The sequence below is a fragment of the Sinocyclocheilus grahami genome, unplaced genomic scaffold (genome assembly GCF_001515645.1).
Source record: "Sinocyclocheilus grahami isolate Dianchi unplaced genomic scaffold, SAMN03320097.WGS_v1.1 scaffold1738.1, whole genome shotgun sequence".
Classification (NCBI taxonomy): Eukaryota; Metazoa; Chordata; class Actinopteri; order Cypriniformes; family Cyprinidae; genus Sinocyclocheilus; species Sinocyclocheilus grahami.
Genome location: NW_015506917.1, coordinates 25360 through 46262, shown reverse-complemented (window position 1 = coordinate 46262; position 20903 = coordinate 25360). Strand labels below are relative to the sequence as shown.

Below are 20903 nucleotides of genomic sequence, written 5' to 3'. Positions count from 1 at the left end.
CTTAGTTTAGTGCTCACATGCTGTGACAGCCGCTTTCTGTGCGTGTGCTTCAGATGTGTGCGCTCAGAAAACCCTATATCAGAAGTTTAAACTCATATGGTTTAAAACACATGATTTCAGCACGATAAACATGATAATCAGAACCAAAACAGATGTTTTTAGCAGGTGCGAGCTGTAATGCCGCAGCTCTATTCTGGAAAAGAGGGCGGGTCAGCAGCTCATTTGCATTTAAAGACACAGGCCCGAAAAACTGCTTGTTTCTGCTTCCACTCAAAATAGGCATTTTCAAAATGATATAATAAATGATCTGTGGGGTATTTTGAGCTGAAACTTCACAGACACATTCTGGGGACACCTGAGACTTGTATTACATATTGTAAAAAGGGACATAATATGTCTCCTTTAAGTAAATGCATGAAACTGACAGCCCTAGTTTTTCACACCCGCTGTGTGTTTTCAGAGCTGAAGTTCTCTGTTTTCGCTCCGTCTGCGGTGGCCTGCTCGTGTGTGACGGCAGCCGTGATCAGACTGAATGTCCTAAAGAACGAATACGGCCCTGACGGCCTGCTGCAGCTGCTGAGAGACGTCCTGGACACGGACATGGTGAGGACACATTCACTCGTAACTAGGGATGTAACAATTCACTCAACTCACGATTCGATTCACGATTTAAGACAAATTATAAATTAAATGTGTCCTTTTATTATTGCTTGGACAAAATGCTACACATTTCTTTGTGAAATTGAAATATAACACTATAATAATATACTAATATAGCACTTTGTTGGTTTTGATTGCTTTTTTGGATAAAAGCATCTGCTAAATGACAAATTTTAAATATAATGTAAATGTAAATAACAAAACTAAATAGAAATTTTAAAACAATCCCCAAATCAAATAAATAAGTAACACAAATCAAATAAATCTCTTTATATAAACAAACTCAGGCTTTGTCTGTGCTCTTAACATTTCAAATCAGAGACAACCACTGCATTTTAATCACGATCCAAACAAAGATACTGCATACATGTAACACGAGCAGTTTTCAATCTAAATTAGATTGTATGATTTCAAAATTTGAAGCAAAAACAGAATGGTCTGACTTCCGTTTTGTGAAACTATACATAAAAATATCTGCATGAAACAGCAACAGCACTATGTACTCAACCATGTAGTGTATGAATTAGATAAGGTTATTCTGTCATTCATAAACGGAGTCTGATAGCCCCTCCCGCTTCACTACGTAATTAAAGCTGCGACAGTTGAGTGCATGAAGTGTTCCGTCCTTCGGATGAGACGTTAGACCTGCTGCTGACCCACTCCTCTTCTCCATCTCCTTCCTCTTCTCCTTCAGGTAGGTGTCCCTGAGGCTCTTCCACTTTTTTCTGCACACGTCCTCTGAATAAACACATTATCTTGTTAGCGAAAAGTAGCTGTAGGGGGGAAATAGTTGTAAAAAACGGCGGGAAGGCCGCGGGTCGATAAACGTGCACGTGACTCAAAAGTGAAATGTGTATTTACAACTTACCAGGTTGCCCAATCTCCTCACCGACACTCTTCCAAGCGAGGTCCTTTTTATTCCTGTCTCTATAGAAATATGAACTTGTGTCATAAATCTCTGGGTGACTGCTCACTGATAATATCAGTCGTTCCTCCATTTAGAATGAGTGACTCCGGGCGGGCCTGCCGCCACAGCAGCAAGCAGGCTCCTGATTGGTTAACGCGGCACGAATTGACGCCAAAGTTAAAAATTTTCAACTCGGGCGTCAGACGCGAATTCGCGTCAAACGCGTAAATGCACAAAAAGCTAAATTCGCGTAATTCGCGCGAACTAGACGCGCGAATGAGGCGAATTCGCGTCTTCCGCGCCACGCTAAACGCCTCACTGACGCCGCGAGACCTCCAGACGCGCGTAAACGCGTCTTTACATTGACTTAACATTGAAATCATTCGCGCCAGACGCTCTATTCGCGTTTGGTGTGAACGCAGCATAAAAGACTGCTGTTGATTGTTAACTCCAGTGGCGTAGAAGGTAAAGCACATAACAAAGTTTTTTTGTTGACGCGATCGACCCGGGTTCAAATCTTTTTTTTCTCCCTTTTCAAATCTCATATCACATCAGAAAGGCATTTATTTTCAATAAAAATGAAGGAAATAATCAAAAAGTAATTAAAAATATAAAGTAAAAATTTAAATAAATAAATAAAATACAAATGATAAAGTAGTTAATTAAATTAAGTAAAGTATCGGGTAGGTGAAGGGAGGGCTTTATTGTCCCAATAAGGTGGCATCCATTTAATAATTTGAATTAAAATTATAATTTACACTCAATACGTTATTATTGCATACCGTTTTATAATGTACTACAATACTGAGGTGCAGATAATTGCCACTAGTATAAGTACTCTGAGCCAGTAGAGGGAGCTGATAGCCCCAGTATAAGTAGCAGAAAATCCTTCTATTTTAACATAGTGTAAATAGCATCTATCCAGCGTTATTTTTGGCTGGGCCAGTGAAAATGTTGGCACAATTGAGGGCAAGTAAAACTGAATGTAGAGTCCTGCTATGGTGTGTGAACACTGTCAAAGAACATCAGCTGACATTCATTGCATGCAACATTAGCTGATGTTAGCTTTTGGAACAAACCCTTACTAATTGAAAACGTCAGTTTTTCCATAGATGGATATAAGATATTTTTTATATACTACATTTGGGCTAAGCCCCGAATGTTTATACTGTCTGGCTCCGCCCCTGATTGAATCACGATTCGGTAATGGTTACATCCCTACTCGTAAGGGTTCGATGACTTAGCCAGACTCTCTCTGTGCTCCAGGTGTCCCTGCGCTCCTGTTTCTCGTCGCTGGAGGAGACCATCAATCAGGTGCTGCCGTCTCCGCCCGAGCAGGACCTCCCGCTCTGACAGCTGGATGCAGCAAACCCTCTCCAGCCAATGGATTCTAGTGTTTTCCCGCTTATTGTTGACGGTTCCGGTACATTAGCGTTTGTTGGCGATGTTCGCATTAGTTTTAACGTCGCAGACGTTCTGCTCCCAAGCAAATATTTGCATTGTCTGGAAACCTTCGCCTTGTCAAACACACACACTGCATGATTTCACACGACATTTATTTCATGCGCTGCTCTTAGACTCGAATGTATGTAATTGATAGACTCTTTTTAAATTTAAAAGACATGTATGTGTGAAAATAAACAGCATTGATGTGGATGGTGAATGGTTTTAATGTGCTGGTTTAAGCAGAAATGCCCTGACCCTGAAGTCAAAAGATCAACAGAATGGTTTTGCATTAAGAAAACGAGCCTGTTCTTCATCATGCGATTCTTTTTAAGATTAGATTTTAATTAAAACTAGCATAAATTAAATTCTGAACCACAAACACTACCATGATATATACTGGCATGACATTGTTGCATACTATTTGCCTTAATTACTTTCAAATTCATTAACAACACTTAAATTATGAATGCTGCAACACAGTTCTCACAGACTATCGAGTACAAATGTGATTTAGGGGTTATCCAGGAGACCGTGATGGGTACAGAAGAACCGACAGCCAGAGAGTCAGAGTTTTATTGTTCCACTGAGTCAAAGAGACACCAGGGCAGATAAAGCAGGCACTTTGGTAAATAAACATGCATGAACTCGAACAAAATATAACACCAAACAGAAGAACAACACCTCATTACCTGGGTTATCTCAAACCGTGACACTCTTACAAATACTGTATGAAGAGTTTAGATTTACAGATGAAGCCCAAACACCCCGCTATGACACCAAAACACCCTTCCATCCCATTCCTAAATAGTTGTAACCACACAATTGTTAACATCCAGTAAATCTCACCATTTCAACACGTTTCTCGAAGACAGAATGTTCAGAAGCGCTTTTAGTTTCATCTTATTCTGAAAGGTCACGTTGTGTTTTACCATCCTAATAAACTGCGACATGGAAGCAGTTCAAACACTCCTATCTGCACGATTCTTATCATGAAACAGACCTCTTTCCTCTTCTCCTTCAGGTAGGTGTCCCTGAGGCTCTTCCACTTTTTTCTGCACACGTCCTCTGAATAAACACATTATCTTGTTAGCGAAAAGTAGCTGTAGGGGGGAAATAGTTGTAAAAAACGGCGGGAAGGCCGCGGGTGTGCACGTGTGCACGTGACTCAAAAGTGAAATGTGTATTTACAACTTACCAGGTTGCCCAATCTCCTCACCGACACTCTAGGTCCTTTGGTCCTTTTTATTCCTGTCTCTATAGAAATATGAACTTGTGTCATAAATCTCTGGGTGACTGCTCACTGATAATATCAGTCGTTCCTCCATTTAGAATGAGTGACTCCGGGCGGGCCTGCCGCCACAGCAGCAAGCAGGCTCCTGATTGGTTAACGCGGAGTGAATTGACGCCAAAGTTTAAATTTTTCAACTCGGGCGTCAAACGCGTAAATGCACAAAAAGCACCATTCGCGCGAAACGCTCAATTCGCGTCTGACGCCGCGAGACCTCCAGACGCGCGTAAACGCGTCTTTACATTGACTTAACATTGAAATCATTCGCGCCAGACGCTCTATTCGCGTTTGGTGTGAACGCAGCATAAAAGACTGCTGTTGATTGTTAACTCCAGTGGCGTAGAAGGTAAAGCACATAACAAAGTTTTTTTGTTGACGCGATCGACCCGGGTTCAAATCTTTTTTTTCTCCCTTTTCAAATCTCATATCACATCAGAAAGGCATTTATTTTCAATAAAAATGAAGGAAATAATCAAAAAGTAATTAAAAATATAAAGTAAAAATTTAAATAAATAAATAAAATACAAATGATAAAGTAGTTAATTAAATTAAGTAAAGTATCGGGTAGGTGAAGGGAGGGATTTAGTGTCCCAATAAGGTGGCATCCATTTAATAATTTGAATTAAAATTATAATTTACACTCAATACGTTATTATTGCATACCGTTTTATAATGTACTACAATACTGAGGTGCAGATAATTGCCACTAGTATAAGTACTCTGAGCCAGTAGAGGGAGCTGATAGCCCCAGTATAAGTAGCAGAAAATCCTTCTATTTTAACATAGTGTAAATAGCATCTATCCAGCGTTATTTTTGGCTGGGCCAGTGAAAATGTTGGCACAATTGAGGGCAAGTAAAACTGAATGTAGAGTCCTGCTATGGTGTGTGAACACTGTCAAAGAACATCAGCTGACATTCATTGCATGCAACATTAGCTGATGTTAGCTTTTGGAACAAACCCTTACTAATTGAAAACGTCAGTTTTTCCATAGATGGATATAAGATATTTTTTATATACTACATTTGGGCTAAGCCCCGAATGTTTATACTGTCTGGCTCCGCCCCTGATTGAATCACGATTCGGTAATGGTTACATCCCTACTCGTAAGGGTTCGATGACTTAGCCAGACTCTCTCTGTGCTCCAGGTGTCCCTGCGCTCCTGTTTCTCGTCGCTGGAGGAGACCATCAATCAGGTGCTGCCGTCTCCGCCCGAGCAGGACCTCCCGCTCTGACAGCTGGATGCAGCAAACCCTCTCCAGCCCCCCATGTTACTGGTGGTCTCCCGTGGGGTGACGAAGGGCTCGAGGAATCCCAGGATCTGTGAGTACTTCCACTTCTTCACTGACCCTGCTGCTGACCCACTCCTCTTCTCCATCTCCTTCCTCTTCTCCTTCAGGTAGGTGTCCCTGAGGCTTTTCCACTTTTTTCTGCACACGTCCTCTGAATAAACACATTATCTTGTTAGCGAAAAGTAGCTGTAGGGGGGAAATAGTTATAAAAAACGGCGGGAAGGCCGCGGGTCGTTAAACGTGTACGTGACTCAAAAGTGAAATGTGTATTTACAACTTACCAGGTTGCCCAATCTCCTCACCGACACTCTTCCAAGCGAGGTCCTTTTTATTCCTGTCTCTATAGAAATATGAACTTGTGTCATAAATCTCTGGGTGACTGCTCACTGATAATATCAGTCGTTCCTCCATTTAGAATGAGTGACTCCGGGCGGGCCTGCCGCCACAGCAGCAAGCAGGCTCCTGATTGGTTAACGCGGAGCGAATTGACGCCAAAGTTTAAATTTTTCAACTCGGGCGTCAAACGCGTAAATGCACAAAAAGCACCATTCGCGCGAAACGCTCAATTCGCGTCTGACGCCGCGAGACCTCCAGACGCGCGTAAACGCGTCTTTACATTGACTTAACATTGAAATAATTCGCGCCAGACGCTCTATTCGCGTTTGGTGTGAACGCAGCATAAAAGACTGCTGTTGATTGTTAACTCCAGTGGCGTAGAAGGTAAAGCACATAACAAAGTTTTTTTGTTGACGCGATCGACCCGGGTTCAAATCTTTTTTTTCTCCCTTTTCAAATCTCATATCACATCAGAAAGGCATTTATTTTCAATAAAAATGAAGGAAATAATCAAAAAGTAATTAAAAATATAAAGTAAAAATGTAAATAAATAAATAAAATACAAATGATAAAGTAGTTAATTAAATTAAGTAAAGTATCGGGTAGGTGAAGGGAGGGCTTTATTGTCCCAATAAGGTGGCATCCATTTAATAATTTGAATTAAAATTATAATTTACACTCAATACGTTATTATTGCATACCGTTTTATAATGTACTACAATACTGAGGTGCAGATAATTGCCACTAGTATAAGTACTCTGAGCCAGTAGAGGGAGCTGATAGCCCCAGTATAAGTAGCAGAAAATCCTTCTATTTTAACATAGTGTAAATAGCATCTATCCAGCGTTATTTTTGGCTGGGCCAGTGAAAATGTTGGCACAATTGAGGGCAAGTAAAACTGAATGTAGAGTCCTGCTATGGTGTGTGAACACTGTCAAAGAACATCAGCTGACATTCATTGCATGCAACATTAGCTGATGTTAGCTTTTGGAACAAACCCTTACTAATTGAAAACGTCAGTTTTTCCATAGATGGATATAAGATATTTTTTATATACTACATTTGGGCTAAGCCCCGTACTGTCTGACTGTCTGGCTCCGCCCCTGATTGAATCACGATTCGGTAATGGTTACATCCCTACTCGTAAGGGTTCGATCAGACTCTCTGACTCTCTCTGTGCTCCAGGTGTCCCTGCGCTCCTGTTTCTCGTCGCTGGAGGAGACCATCAATCAGGTGCTGCCGTCTCCGCCCGAGCAGGACCTCCCGCTCTGACAGCTGGATGCAGCAAACCCTCTCCAGCCAATGGATTCTAGTGTTTTCCCGCTTATTGTTGACGGTTCCGGTACATTAGCGTTTGTTGGCGATGTTCGCATTAGTTTTAACGTCGCAGACGTTCTGCTCCCAAGCAAATATTTGCATTGTCTGGAAACCTTCGCCTTGTCAAACACACACACTGCATGATTTCACACGACATTTATTTCATGCGCTGCTCTTAGACTCGAATGTATGTAATTGATAGACTCTTTTTAAATTTAAAAGACATGTATGTGTGAAAATAAACAGCATTGATGTGGATGGTGAATGGTTTTAATGTGCTGGTTTAAGCAGAAATGCCCTGACCCTGAAGTCAAAAGATCAACAGAATGGTTTTGCATTAAGAAAACGAGCCTGTTCTTCATCATGCGATTCTTTTTAAGATTAGATTTGAATTAAAACTAGCATAAATTAAATTCTGAACCACAAACACTACCATGATATATACTGGCATGACATTGTTGCATACTATTTGCCTTAATTACTTTCAAATTCATTAACAACACTTAAATTATGAATGCTGCAACACAGTTCTCACATACTATCGAGTACAAATGTGATTTAGGGGTTATCCAGGAGACCGTGATGGGTACAGAAGAACCGACAGCCAGAGAGTCAGAGTTTTATTGTTCCACTGAGTCAAAGAGACACCAGGGCAGATAAAGCAGGCACTTTGGTAAATAAACATGCATGAACTCGAACAAAATATAACACCAAACAGAAGAACAACACCTCATTACCTGGGTTATCTCAAACCGTGACACTCTTACAAATACTGTATGAAGAGTTTAGATTTACAGATGAAGCCCAAACACCCCGCTATGACACCAAAACACCCTTCCATCCCATTCCTAAATAGTTGTAACCACACAATTGTTAACATCCAGTAAATCTCACCATTTCAACACGTTTCTCGAAGACAGAATGTTCAGAAGCGCTTTTAGTTTCATCTTATTCTGAAAGGTCACGTTGTGTTTTACCATCCTAATAAACTGCGACATGGAAGCAGTTCAAACACTCCTATCTGCACGATTCTTATCATGAAACAGACGCAGAACTAAAGTCTGGACTACATAAAAAGTCATAAACAGACAGTAGTTCATTGTATCCGTGCACCTGTGAACTCTGAGCAGATAATAGCATGTTTTAAAAGTCAGAAATTGGCGGGAACGATCTACACTTTAGCCAGTCTTTGCACTGTGAGTTTTTGCAGTATCGTTGTTGTGTTCTACCACCAGTATTCACCTTAAAAACAAACTGAACTCACAATGGTTCTGAACTTTATCATGAGTCATCTTTGGTTTTTTTTTTTTTTTTTTTGACTAGCCAACACCCTAAACAGTCATTTAAAAACATTTCAAAGAATAACCAGTCAGTTGTTCATCACTGGGAGCAAGGCAGCTGACGAAATAAAAGGCACTTTTCTCAAACCAAGTCTACATTATAAAAACCACTGTTTTGCATGTTGCACAAACTGCTGTTCCCTCAGAATGAAATGCATGTCCTTAACAGGACGTCCTGTCCTCTACGAAAGCCCATTTCCTGCTGGGCCTGAAACCATTCCCTGACCACTCTTTGTCTGGCATTGCTCCAGAACATTTCCAAGTACTTTCCTCGTTTCCAACCGGCTTCCTTCTCCTAGCGCAACTGGAGTTGCGTCATCTCTGCACATTGTAGTCCCTGTTTGTTTCAGCTAGCAGTTGCTCCCAAGGCTTGTTTGTAAGTCTGAGTGACGTTTTCGCAGTCAGAAATCGAAAACACGCTATCGGACACTCCTGCGAGGTAGCACGCCATGTCCATTTCCCAGTGTCCCTGATACTGAGACTCTTCCCTCAAGTCGAGGAGATTGTCAGCGGACACGCATCCTCGCATCCTGCGTCCACTTGCTGGTCGCTCCATTGGGGCGACTGGAATCTCGTGGTCAGGTAGGTCAAGTCTGTCGAAGGACTCCGAGGAGAGGATGCTATCCTCGCTGATCGCGCCGCTCAGTCGGGATCTGTTGACCACCGTTGGTAAGGAGGGTGCAAGCTGGTCCAGTTCCAGCGAGCCGAATTCCATGTCCATTTCCCAGTGTCCCTGATACTGAGACTCTTCCCTCAAGTCGAGGAGATTGTCAGCGGACACGCATCCTCGCATCCTGCGTCCACTTGCTGGTCGCTCCATTGGGGCGACTGGAATCTCGTGGTCAGGTAGGTCAAGTCTGTCGAAGGACTCCGAGGAGAGGATGCTATCCTCGCTGATCGCGCCGCTCAGTCGGGATCTGTTGACCACCGTTGGTAAGGAGGGTGCAAGCTGGTCCAGTGAGCCGAATTCCTGCAGGCCGCCGGAAAACTTGCCGTGCCGTTTGAGGATGCCCTTGCGGTGTGGCTCTGGGTTCCCAAGAGTCTCTCCGGAGCTCTCCGGAGAAGAGGAATAATAGCCTGACTCGCTTTCCGAAGGCTTCTTCAGGATGCCTTTAGGGGGTGGAGGCAGGACAGATGGCGCCAAAGCGTTCTGGCTCTTCTCCTCCAAGGGTGTAGCCTGGGAGTCACTGGGCGCTTTCTGTTTAAGACTTCCCCGCTTCTTTAGAATTCCTTTAAATGGGCGAGGAGCTTCCTGCATGGTCTGCGAGACATTGTTTTCTTTACGCGACCTGCGTATGGAGCGCTGTCGCTGGACCAGTTCCCCTCCGGTGGCCCCGCCTGTCCGCAACAGGCAGCGCATCTTAGAGCTGCTCTCCAGAAGAGGGCGAGAGGTGCGGCGTAGCCAGTCCACAATACGAGTCGGGCCACCGGTTTGGCATGCAGCTGCCGCATGTCCTGGATCCTGATGCGCAGCTGCAGATTCACTCTGAGCCAGTAGAGGGAGCTGATAGCCCCAGTTGAGCCACCAGTGACCCGCGATCTCCTCCAAAGTAGCTCTACGCTCTGGATTTACCATCAACATCCAACGGATCAAACCACACGCATCTGTGGGGCGACAAAAAGGATTAGGATGCTACAAATGTATGGCCTACAACAGGGATGTCCAGTCCTGCTTCAGGAGGGCCACCTTCCAGTCGAGTTAGCTCCAGTTCTAATTAAACTTGCCCAAGCCAACTAACCAATGTCTTCAGGATCACTAGAGGCAGGTGTGTTGGAGCTAATCTCTACAGGAAAATGGCCCTCCAGCTGTAGGACTGGACACCCCTGGCCTACAACATCACAGACTACAAAGCTGCATGCAAACCGACTGGCTTCTGGAAGTCATTCTTTTTCGGTAAGAGTTAGCAACGTGAGGGACTGTTGGCAGTGCAAAGCAGGTGTATCCATGTGGCACAGTTTCAAAGTTTTATGTAACTATGCAAATGATCAGCAATGCAGTGTTTTGACTACTAATGGGACTGAAAGCATGGGAGCACAAACAGTGCACAGTATCCCGATACTGTGTTTCCCAACCCTGTTCCTGGAGGCACACCAATTGTACACATCTTCGAACTCTTCCCAATCAAACACACCTGATTCAACTCATCAGCTTGTTAGTAGAGACTAAAAGACCTGAAATGGTAAGGGAGACATCCAAAATGTGTACTGTTGGTGTGCCTCTAGGAACAGGGCTGGGAAACATTGCGTAGCAAGATTAGTTCACGTTACTCTGGGCAGTTTTGCGGTTATCTGTAATGTAGGGACATAGCTAAAAATGATGCATGGAAAACCATGTGAGAAATTGGACCTAATCAAAAATGTTAAATCAACATTAAAACAGCCACTACAACCAACATCATGGCAACCAGACAACCTCCAGCAATAAAGTTGCTGCCGGTGTGGACTCAACAGTCAGAACTCAAATTTATGAGACTGCCATGCAATGGTCAACAGATGGAAGGCTACCTGCTATAAAAGCTTATCTGCTAGAAATAGATAAGCTCCATCTATAAAACTGCTACATGGCATGGTTGAAAGAGCCAAGTCTTGACCTTTGACAAACACAGTAAACCAGTTTCATACGTTGGTTTAAAAATAGGGCAAACAGTACACAAAGGACGTCGCTTGAGTTTCGGTTGTCTTCTAAATCGTTTAAGAGCCTCACCAGATGGTTTGGTGGGTTTGCGGAAGTTTCCAGTGCTGATCTGCTGGACTAAGTTCTTGTGGTCTTGTCCGTCGAAAGGCATGGCTCCATGAACCAGGGTGTACAGCAAGACGCCCAGAGACCAGCTGTCCACCTCCGGTCCTCTGTACGGCCTGCCGTTCACAATCTCGGGCGAAGCGTACAGGGGACTGCCGCAGTACGTCTGCAGGAATTTATCACCCTGGTACAGGTTTGACAACCCGAAGTCAGCGATCTGAAAAACAGACAGTGATTTCAGTGATTCCCATCTAGCGGTCATTGGCCTTTCATAAAGTAGATTTATGCCGTTATCTCACGCAAGTTTCAATAGGGTGTTTGTCTTACGGCGTCTTGTTTAATAAACAGAAGTATCAGAGATAATGTTTCAAACAGACTATGAAAGTCGCGACAGAGAAAATGGCTTTAAAGGGTTAGTTCACCAAAAAATTCAAATTCTGTCATTAAATCACTCCAGTTCCAAACCCGTAAAACCTTCGTTCGTCTTCAGAACACAAATTAAGATATTTTTTATGAAATCTGAGAGCTCCCTGACCCTCCATAGACAGCAAAGATATTAACACGATCAAGGCACAGAAACGTAGCAAGGACATCGGTAAAATAGTCCATGTGACATCAGGGCTTCAACCGTAAATTTCGCAAGTTTCAATAGGGTGTTTGTCTTACGGCGTCTTGTTTAATAAACAGAAGTATCAGAGATAATGTTTCAAACAGACTATGAAAGTCGCGACAGAGAAAATGGCTTTAAAGGGTTAGTTCACCAAAAAATTCAAATTCTGTCATTAAATCACTCCAGTTCCAAACCCGTAAAACCTTCGTTCGTCTTCAGAACACAAATTAAGATATTTTTTATGAAATCTGAGAGCTCCCTGACCCTCCATAGACAGCAAAGATATTAACACGATCAAGGCACAGAAACGTAGCAAGGACATCGGTAAAATAGTCCATGTGACATCAGGGATTCAACCGTAAATTTGAAATATCTTAATTTGTGTTCTGAAGATGAACGAAGGTCTTACGGGTTTGGAACGACACGAGGGTGAGTAACTAATGACGGAATTTTAATTTTGGGGTGAACTAACCCTTTAGTTCCACCTTCACACCAGGGACGATAACTACTGTATAAGGATAACTATATAAGCGTCCACACCAGCGGACGATATCGTCTGTTTGTTCTCAGCGCACGCTCGTCTACCTCTTTAAATTCTCGAGCTCGCGACAGCAGGATTGATTATGATTGGCTGTCGATGTTTGTACCGTTCATCAGCTGGAAAAAAATCGTTCTGAAAGTGATTCCAACGATTTCGTTTCTCTGTGCCTTTATCGTTATAGTTGTGGTGTGGACTCTTTATAGAACTAGATCTTTATCGTTATCGTTCTTGGTGTGAATGGGGCTTAAGACTCTCAAAGGTCTGTCCAGGTCTGTTCAGCAGTTTCCAATAAGGTTGTCCAGTCCTGATCCTGGAGGACCACTGTCCTGCAGAGTTTATCTCCATTCCTAATGAAACACAAAGCTAATCAAGGTCTTCAGCAGCGGTTCCCAATCCTGGTCCTGGAGAACCCCCAACAAGGCACGTTTTTGATGTCTTTCTTATCTGACGCGCATTTGAGGCCTTGGAGTCTTTACTACGATACGATACGGTATAAGGTACGATACATTGGGGGTTCTCCAGGACCAGGATTGAGAACCACTGGTCTTCAGGATTACTAGAAACATCCAGGCAAGTGTGTTTGGGGCAGGCTGGATCTAAACTCTGCTGGATTGGACACCCCTGGTTTACTACATAAAGTAATAATAAAACAAACATTTATTCTGCTGATCATTCTTAAATGAGGTCCAATGATCGCAAATTAAAAATGTATTCTGTCCCGAACTTACCTTTATATTGCCGTTGTCGTCCAGCAAGATGTTCTCCAACTTCAGGTCGCGATGAACAATACCGTTCTGTTGGAAAAACGGAGATATTTAGAAACCACACCCGTCGATTTTTGTAAATCTGATCCGACTTTAAATTCTAAATAGATATAGCCCAGAAACGCAGTAAGGACGTCGTTAAAATAGTCCATGTGACATCACTGGTTCAACCGTAATTTACGGAGCTACGAGAATACTTTTTGTGCGCAAAGAAAACAAAAATAACGACTTCATTCAACAATGTGTTCTGAAGTTGAACGAAGGTCTTACGGGTTTGGGCGAGTAATTAAAGACAGATTTTTCATTTTTGAGTCAACTATCCCCAGTGTTAAATTAATTAAATTAGTTACTTTTGAAAATGTGAACGATTACAAAGGGGGTTACATCTGATTTTTTTTCACACACACATACAGATTTAATTGACTTCTTTCATAAATTGCATTGACTGCTCTAAAATATGAAAGTTATTTTAGGACACAGTTTATTTCCTATTCGTGTCCCTGGAGCACAGAAGCAGTGTTAAGTCGCTGGGGGATATTTGACCGTAATTTACGGAGCTACGAGAATACTTTTTGTGCGCAAAGAAAACAAAAATAACGACTTCATTCAACAATGTGTTCTGAAGTTGAACGAAGGTCTTACGGGTTTGGGCGAGTAATTAAAGACAGATTTTTCATTTTTGAGTCAACTATCCCCAGTGTAAATTAATTAAATTTAGTTACTTTTGAAAATGTGAACGATTACAAAGGGGGTTACATCTGATTTTTTTCACACACACATACAGATTTAATTGACTTCTTTCATAAATTGCATTGACTGCTCTAAAATATGAAACTTATTTTAGGACACAGTTTATTTCCTATTCGTGTCCCTGGAGCACAGAAGCAGTGTTGAGTCGCTGGGGGATATTTGTAGCAATAGCCAACAATACATTGTATGGGTCACAATTATACATTTCTCTTTTATGCCAAAAATCATTAGGATATTAAGTAAAGATCATGTTCCATGAAGATATTTAGTAAATGTCCTACCGTAAATATATCAAAACTTAATGTTTGATTAGTAATATGCATTGCTAAGAACTTCATTTGAACAACTTTAAAGATGATTTTCTCAATATTTAGATTTTTTTGCACCCTCAGATTCCAGATTTTCAAATATTGTGCGATCCTAACAAACCATACATCAATGGAAAGCTTATTTATTCAGCTTCCAGATGATGCATGAACCTCAATTTCACAAAATTGACCCTTGACTGGTTTTGTGGTCCATGGTCACATTTGGGTTTACCTATGCTTTATTTTATAAGATAATATAACAGTTTTTCCAAGGCTAGATTGTTAGATGCCAGTGTTTCTCACTATAGCCATGCAAAGATTTGATTCCAAAACCAGTATCATAGCTATCAAACTCTGTATTTAACCTCAGAACGTCTGACAGTAATCAGTGCTACTTAATGTTTCAAAATGATTAACCGTTGAAAACATTCGTTAGAAATGTAGAAAAGTTATCAGTGACATTAATAAAGCAACTGGAAAGTTACACTACTTGTTACATTTTAAATGCGGTAGCTAGTAATCCGTAACCTTCCCTTTAATGAATGATCGACGACGCCACTTTGTTTTAAAATGTCAGTTTCACTCTTAAAGACTTTCCTGAAAATCCCCAGATTTCCTCTGATTCCCCAACCCTCGATCTCTAAATACAGACTCGCGTCAGAGCTGGAATGCGAGTCTTTCGTGATTGTGTTTCTCTGCAGGAGGGCAAAGCCTCATTTAACCCACGCCTGCGACTCTCCAAGACGCTTCCAGCCGAGGGTTGCTCTCGGAGCTCTCGCTGTGTTTGGTAGTGTGCGCTGCGTGAAACTTGCGCAGTCATGCGGAGGCTGATGCGCGTTATGCAACCCCAGAGCCTTCCCATAGTTCTCCTGACTGTGAGAAATGCTCACATGACGTCTGACTAATATCTAGTCTGGCTGACCTCAGCAGTCGACAGATATCTGCTAAACTAAACCTCTAAAACTGCACCCATAACAAGCTAAATGTGTTAGTGTTATAGCGGTTATAGCTACGGTAGACGAGATGGCACAGGATTGAATGACTGATAAACTGGTCAATCAAATCAAAATTGTATCATTACTGTAGCGTTGTAGCTTTTTATTATTTTGAATTGGTAAATAAAAATAAATGCAATTTTTAAAAAGCTTTCAAGTTGTATTTTTGTTGTGATTGTCTTTTTTTAAAATTTATCTACATAATAATTTTTATTTTAGTCTTAGTACTTAGACAAAAAAATCTGTTTTGTTTTTTAAAATATTTTAATTTATTTCATTTACCGTGGACATTAATCAATAGAAATGACAGCAGTGTTATTTTAAAACGTCACGTAACACGATAATATAGTTTTTAATTATTATGTTTATTTTTTTATTTTCAGTTTTACGTTTTAATTTTGACGTTTAAGTTCATAAGTTTGTTGTCTTTATAGTTTTAGCTATTTTAGTACTTCAACTTAAACTAAACAGAATTTAGAAACGTTGCAAAATAAGCGATAACTGGAATAAATTAATTCCTTAACATTTGAATTTATCTCCGTAACCTCAGACATTAAAGAATAGAAATTACAGCAGTGCTATTCTAGTATTATTAGTATTTACTAGTATTTACAACGTTAGTTCAATTTTTAATTTTTACGTTTAAGTTTGTAATTTTGTTGCATTTTTTGTCATTTAGTTTTTATCCGTTTGTATTTCCGTTTTAGTTAATTTAGTACAACTAAATGTTTCTTTATATATATTTTAATTTCAGTTCACTTTTATTCAATTTCAGATCAATTATGACGGCTGATATTATTATACCTACGTTTCACTTTTAAGTGAGATTCGAAGTGGATCAAAACCAAAATGCGTTCTTGTCTTACGAACAACGTTGAACTTTTTCGATCCACTTCAAATGTATTTAATAGCATCCTCAACCCTTAAAGCTTCAATGCACTGAAACCAAGCATCAAAACATTGCATTATGTTATAGAACACACACAACCCTATAGAAACAGAACAGGTTTTAACGCTTGGATTAGAAAGAAAGAAATGTGTGTTCTGACCCGGTGGCAGTAGTGTACGGCAGAGACGATCTGTCTGAAGAAATGCCTGGCCTGGCTCTCAGAGACGCGCTGTTTGTCGCAGATGTAGTCGTACAGATCTCCTTTACTGGCGTACTCCATCACGATCACGATCTTCTCCTTGTTCTCGAACACTGAAACACACAGGCACATCACTCTCAGCGGTGGAGCACACTGACGCGTCTGTCTGTCTGGATCCGAGCGCTCTGTGGATCCGTACCTTCGTGGATGCTGATGATGTGCGGATGAGCCAGAGACGACATGATCTCGATCTCGCGCCGGATGTGCATCAGATCCTGCTCGTCCCGGATCTTCTCCTTACGGATCGACTTTATGGCCACCTGGAGAACGAGACCGAACACACATCACAGGCCTGCCGGAGTCACAGTCGTCACGATTATATCTGACAGATGTGTGAGGAAATACAGCATTTCACACACACTCAATAACAATATATTTAACATTATTACCACCGATTTATTATATATTAAACAATTATTAAATATGAATTTAAATATTTAACCATTAATGTTTACATTTATTTACGTTTCTATCCACTATGTACCCCATTTTAACGAGACCGCAGGGGAGCGGGAAAGTTGAATTGATTTGTGATATCATGTTGTTATTTTGGTTTGTATATTGTTAATTAATTAATTAAATAAAATCATATGTTAATTATATTAATACACTATACTAATATATTTTATTATTTTATATTAATAGCATTAATTGATTACATACTAAACAATTATTAAGAATCAATTTAACTATAAAATTAAGAAAATTGACACATGGAAACTTGAACTCTACAGAAAATGAATCAGGCGTGAACGTAATTCAAGCGAAGGACTGTATTTAGTTTAGTTCTTGCGATCGATCCTGAAGCACCAACGGTTTCTGTGTCAATCATTTGTCAGACGGATCTTACGCAACTTTGTCATATTGAAAGTGATATTTACGCAAAGATAGTTTCACAAATGATTTACAGAGAAATGCATACTGCTTACAGTAAAACTGAGATCAGAGAGCGGCGTCATCAAACACAGCAGACTGTGAGGATCCTCTCTAATGAATCACAGTGACTGATGAGTGTGTGTGTGTGTGTGAGAGAGAGTGAATGAGAGTGTGTGTGTGTGTGTGTGTGTGTGTGAGAGTGTGTGTGTGTGTGAGTGTGAGTGAGTGTGTGTGTGTGTGTGTGTGTGTGTGTGTGTGTGTGTGAGTGTGTGTCTGTGTGTGTGTGTCAGACGTGTCTCCGCAGGTCACTGATGACTGGCAGATGGACAAACACAGACGCACACACACATCTGTTCTGACACGCAAAACAAACTTAAACATTTCTAAAAAAAAAAAAAGCACAGTATTTAGACCCTCAATTTTGTTTTTTTGTTTGACTATTTTTACTATTATTTGTTTAAGAGATGTAACCAGTGAAATGTTTGCGAGGTATGTATGGAACACCATTAGTGTCAAAAATACTTTTGTTAAATTATATTAAATAATTTTCAGTTTTTTTTCCCGTATATCTCACACACTTTTGGACTGAATATTGTTTATAATCATGAATACGTGCGTCTCTTGATGAACCACTGCAGCATGAAAAACTCATCGTTTTCATCTGAAAGTTCACGGAAGTTAAATTAATTGATTTTATTTGAAAACATTGATTTACAGTCTTTTGGTGTGGCTCATGTGTAGCTTAAAAATGCAAAGAATTTCTAAAAATGTTTAGATGATAAAATTAATTAGAAAATTTAAAAAAACAATCAAAAGGGGTAAAGGTACCATACCACTTGTAGTACACTTGAGTGTAGGCTACTAGTGTGTGAAAGATGTGTACTACAAGTGGAGACTAAATACACAGAGAGTGTGTTAAAAGCACATTTTGGTTCATATTCACCGTGTCTCAGAGTAGCACAGTCGAGCGCACTTTAGTTTATCTTAAGAAGTACTAAAGAATCATTTTTGCTATATTAAGTAGCCACCTTCTTCCGCGAGCTCCGACAGAACCACAGCAACACCTGCAGCAGCACACCTGCGGCGCTGGACACAGGTGAGTCCGCCAGCCGATGCAACCGATACTCTTAGCCGGTCGATGTCAGAAGCGCTGGAAACATGCAAATACAAGCTCATTTAACACATGCACACATGCTGTCGTAGAACATGAATATTGTTTTATGTCTTTATGACCAGTCAGCATGTTTCACTTTTATTTCTGCTTTTTGAAACTATAAATAATGCTAAAGTAATCAAATAAAATAAAAAGAAGTGACCGCGAGACTACAACTGTATAAAAGTATAGAATGTATCATTATTATTTATGCAGCTTTTAAAATGTCGTTGTAATTAAATATATCTGTGTAGTTAAATATTACTGATATATAATATTTCCTGCGTAAATACACACATATTTAGCTAATTAAGCTACACATATTTTTTAAAAATCATTATTAAGTACTATTTATATACTATTATAGTATTTATTTTTAAGTAGCCTTTTTAGTGCTTTTGTTAAACGTATTTTAAAATTAATTACTTAATTTTATATTGAGTATTTTAATTTTCTGTTCTATAAATTTAAATAAGTGTTTAAATTCAGTTTGTCGTGAAGGCTTTATATCTAATTTAAGTTTCGGTTTAATTTTTTATTTCAGTTATCATCGGATTTTAATCATTTTAGTTGAAGTTTTATGTAATAATAAAAACATTGGAAAAAATGACTGATATTCGTAAAGTTTTTAATAGAAGTTAATGTATTTATTTTCTGTTCTATAAATTGTTTTAAATAAATATTCCCATTTAACTTAACTTATTTTCATTTCAGTTGTGAAGGCATTATATCTAAATTAAGTTTTGGTTTAAATTTCTATTTCAATTAAGACAGTGGTTTTTAATAATTTTACTCTAAGCTTTAGTTTAATTATAACAACATTGGAAAAAATGTCCGATATTAATGAAGTTTTTAGTAGAAGGTTATTTAACGATTCCTTGCTTAAATACTGTGGTTGGGTTTTATTCTTTAAATGCATAACAAGCCGAGTCAGTCATCAGTAGATCTGTTATCAGACGACTAATATACAATATATGAAAGTGTAAATATCGGTTGGAGATATCGGTTATCGGTCGAGCTCTGCTTGTGTGTTAATGTGTTGGTTATCAGTGATGGGGATTCCTGATATTGTGTGTGTGTGAGTGTGTGAGTGAGTGAGTGTGTGTGTGTGTGTGTGTGTGTGAGTGTGTGTGAGTGAGTGTGTGAGTGTGTGTGTGTGTGTGTCTCCTGCAGCAGGTTTAGTGTTAACAGCAGAAAATGTCTCAAACAGGATTTAGTGCAGAAATAAGCAGCTTAACAGCCGTGAACAGAGTCGCATTCAACTGAACCAAGAACTAAACACTCCACAGTGCTTTAATGAGGACACTGACACACACACACACACACACACACACACACACACACATATATGCATGAACATGAACTCGCATTGATTCATTGACATCACAAAATCTTGTACGACTCTCATATCACCACCAAATCAAAAGACAAAAATCAGAAAATATATTTGACATTAAAAAACCGAGCCTGCGTCATGACTAATGATATTGTTTTCATGGCATTTAAACACATTTTCCCCTTTCACTCTCATCCGTGTGCTGTGGAGGAATCTGTGTCATGAGTCAGTGTTGTCATCTGTACTGTACTTGCTTTGATGTTGTGTGTGTGTTTGTATGATATTGTTTTCATGGCATTTAAACACATTTTCCCCTTTCACTCTCATCCGTGTGCTGTGGAGGAATCTGTGTCATGAGTCAGTGTTAGAATATGAGCGGTGTCATCTGTACTGTACTTGCTTTGATGTTGTGTGTGTGTTTGTATGTTTGTGTGTGAGTGAGTGTGTGTGTGTGTGTGTGTGTTTGTATGTTTGTGTTTGAGAGTGTGTGTCTGCGAGTGAGTGAGTGTGTTTGAGAGTGTGTGTGTATGTTTGTGTTTGAGAGTGTGTGTGTGTGTGTTTGTATGTTTGTGTTTGAGAGTGTGTGTCTGCGAGTGAGTGAGTGTGTTTGAGAGTGTGTGTGTATGTTTGTGTTTGAGAGTGTGTGTGTGTGTGTTTGTATGTTTGTGTTTGAGAGTGTGTGTCTGCGAGTGAGTGAGTGTGTTTGAGAGTGTGTGTGTATGTTTGTGTTTGAGAGTGTGTGTGTGTGTGTTTGTATGTTTGTGTTTGAGAGTGTGTGTCTGCGAGTGAGTGAGTGTGTTTGAGAGTGTGTGTGTATGTTTGTGTTTGAGAGTGTGTGTGTGTGTGTTTGTATGTTTGTGTTTGAGAGTGTGTGTCTGCGAGTGAGTGAGTGTGTTTGAGAGTGTGTGTGTATGTTTGTGTTTGAGAGTGTGTGTGTGTGTGTTTGTATGTTTGTGTTTGAGAGTGTGTGTGTGTGCGTGTGTGTGCGTGCGTGCGTGCGTGTGTGTTTGTATGTATGTTTGTGTTTGAGTGTGTGTGTGTGTGTGAGTGTGTGTGTCTGTGTCTGTGAGTGAGTGAGTGTGTGTGTGTATGTGAGT

At 40.3% G+C, this 20903-nt stretch overlaps 4 protein-coding genes across 4 annotated transcripts in view; 2 read left to right on the top strand and 2 right to left on the bottom strand.

The window, feature by feature from the left end:
- The window catches only part of ccnd3 (cyclin D3), a 13099-nt gene extending 9600 nt beyond the window's left edge, over positions 1-3499 (top strand). Inside the window, exons 4-5 of the mRNA XM_016258798.1 lie at positions 461-603; positions 2834-3499. Coding sequence (XP_016114284.1) covers positions 461-603; positions 2834-2920 — 230 coding nt within the window. The 3' untranslated portion in view covers positions 2921-3499. The remainder of the gene's footprint in view (positions 1-460; positions 604-2833) is intronic.
- A 1993-nt stretch (positions 3500-5492) lies between these two features.
- Positions 5493-6065, bottom strand: LOC107572356 (transcription factor Adf-1-like). The gene is made up of 2 exons (XM_016258790.1): positions 5874-6065; positions 5493-5743 (listed from the first exon to the last, which is right to left on the bottom strand). The coding sequence occupies exons 1-2, from the start codon at positions 6001-6003 to the stop codon at positions 5493-5495; spliced, it is 381 nt and encodes a 126-aa protein (XP_016114276.1). The 5' UTR covers positions 6004-6065.
- Positions 6066-8543: 2478 nt separating this feature from the next.
- nuak2 (NUAK family, SNF1-like kinase, 2) lies at positions 8544-16930 on the bottom strand. Its single transcript, XM_016258789.1, has 7 exons — positions 16907-16930; positions 16581-16701; positions 16343-16494; positions 13205-13270; positions 11290-11542; positions 9301-10190; positions 8544-9036 (listed from the first exon to the last, which is right to left on the bottom strand). Exons 1-7 carry the CDS (start codon positions 16928-16930, stop codon positions 8932-8934), a joined length of 1611 nt encoding a protein of 536 aa, XP_016114275.1. The 3' UTR covers positions 8544-8931.
- A 1262-nt stretch (positions 16931-18192) lies between these two features.
- The window catches only part of dstyk (dual serine/threonine and tyrosine protein kinase), a gene marked incomplete at its 3' end in the record, with an annotated part of 28064 nt that continues 25353 nt past the window's right edge, over positions 18193-20903 (top strand). The window contains exons 1-2 of the mRNA XM_016258788.1: positions 18193-18205; positions 18342-18413. Of these exons, the coding sequence (XP_016114274.1) occupies positions 18193-18205; positions 18342-18413 (85 nt within the window). The remainder of the gene's footprint in view (positions 18206-18341; positions 18414-20903) is intronic.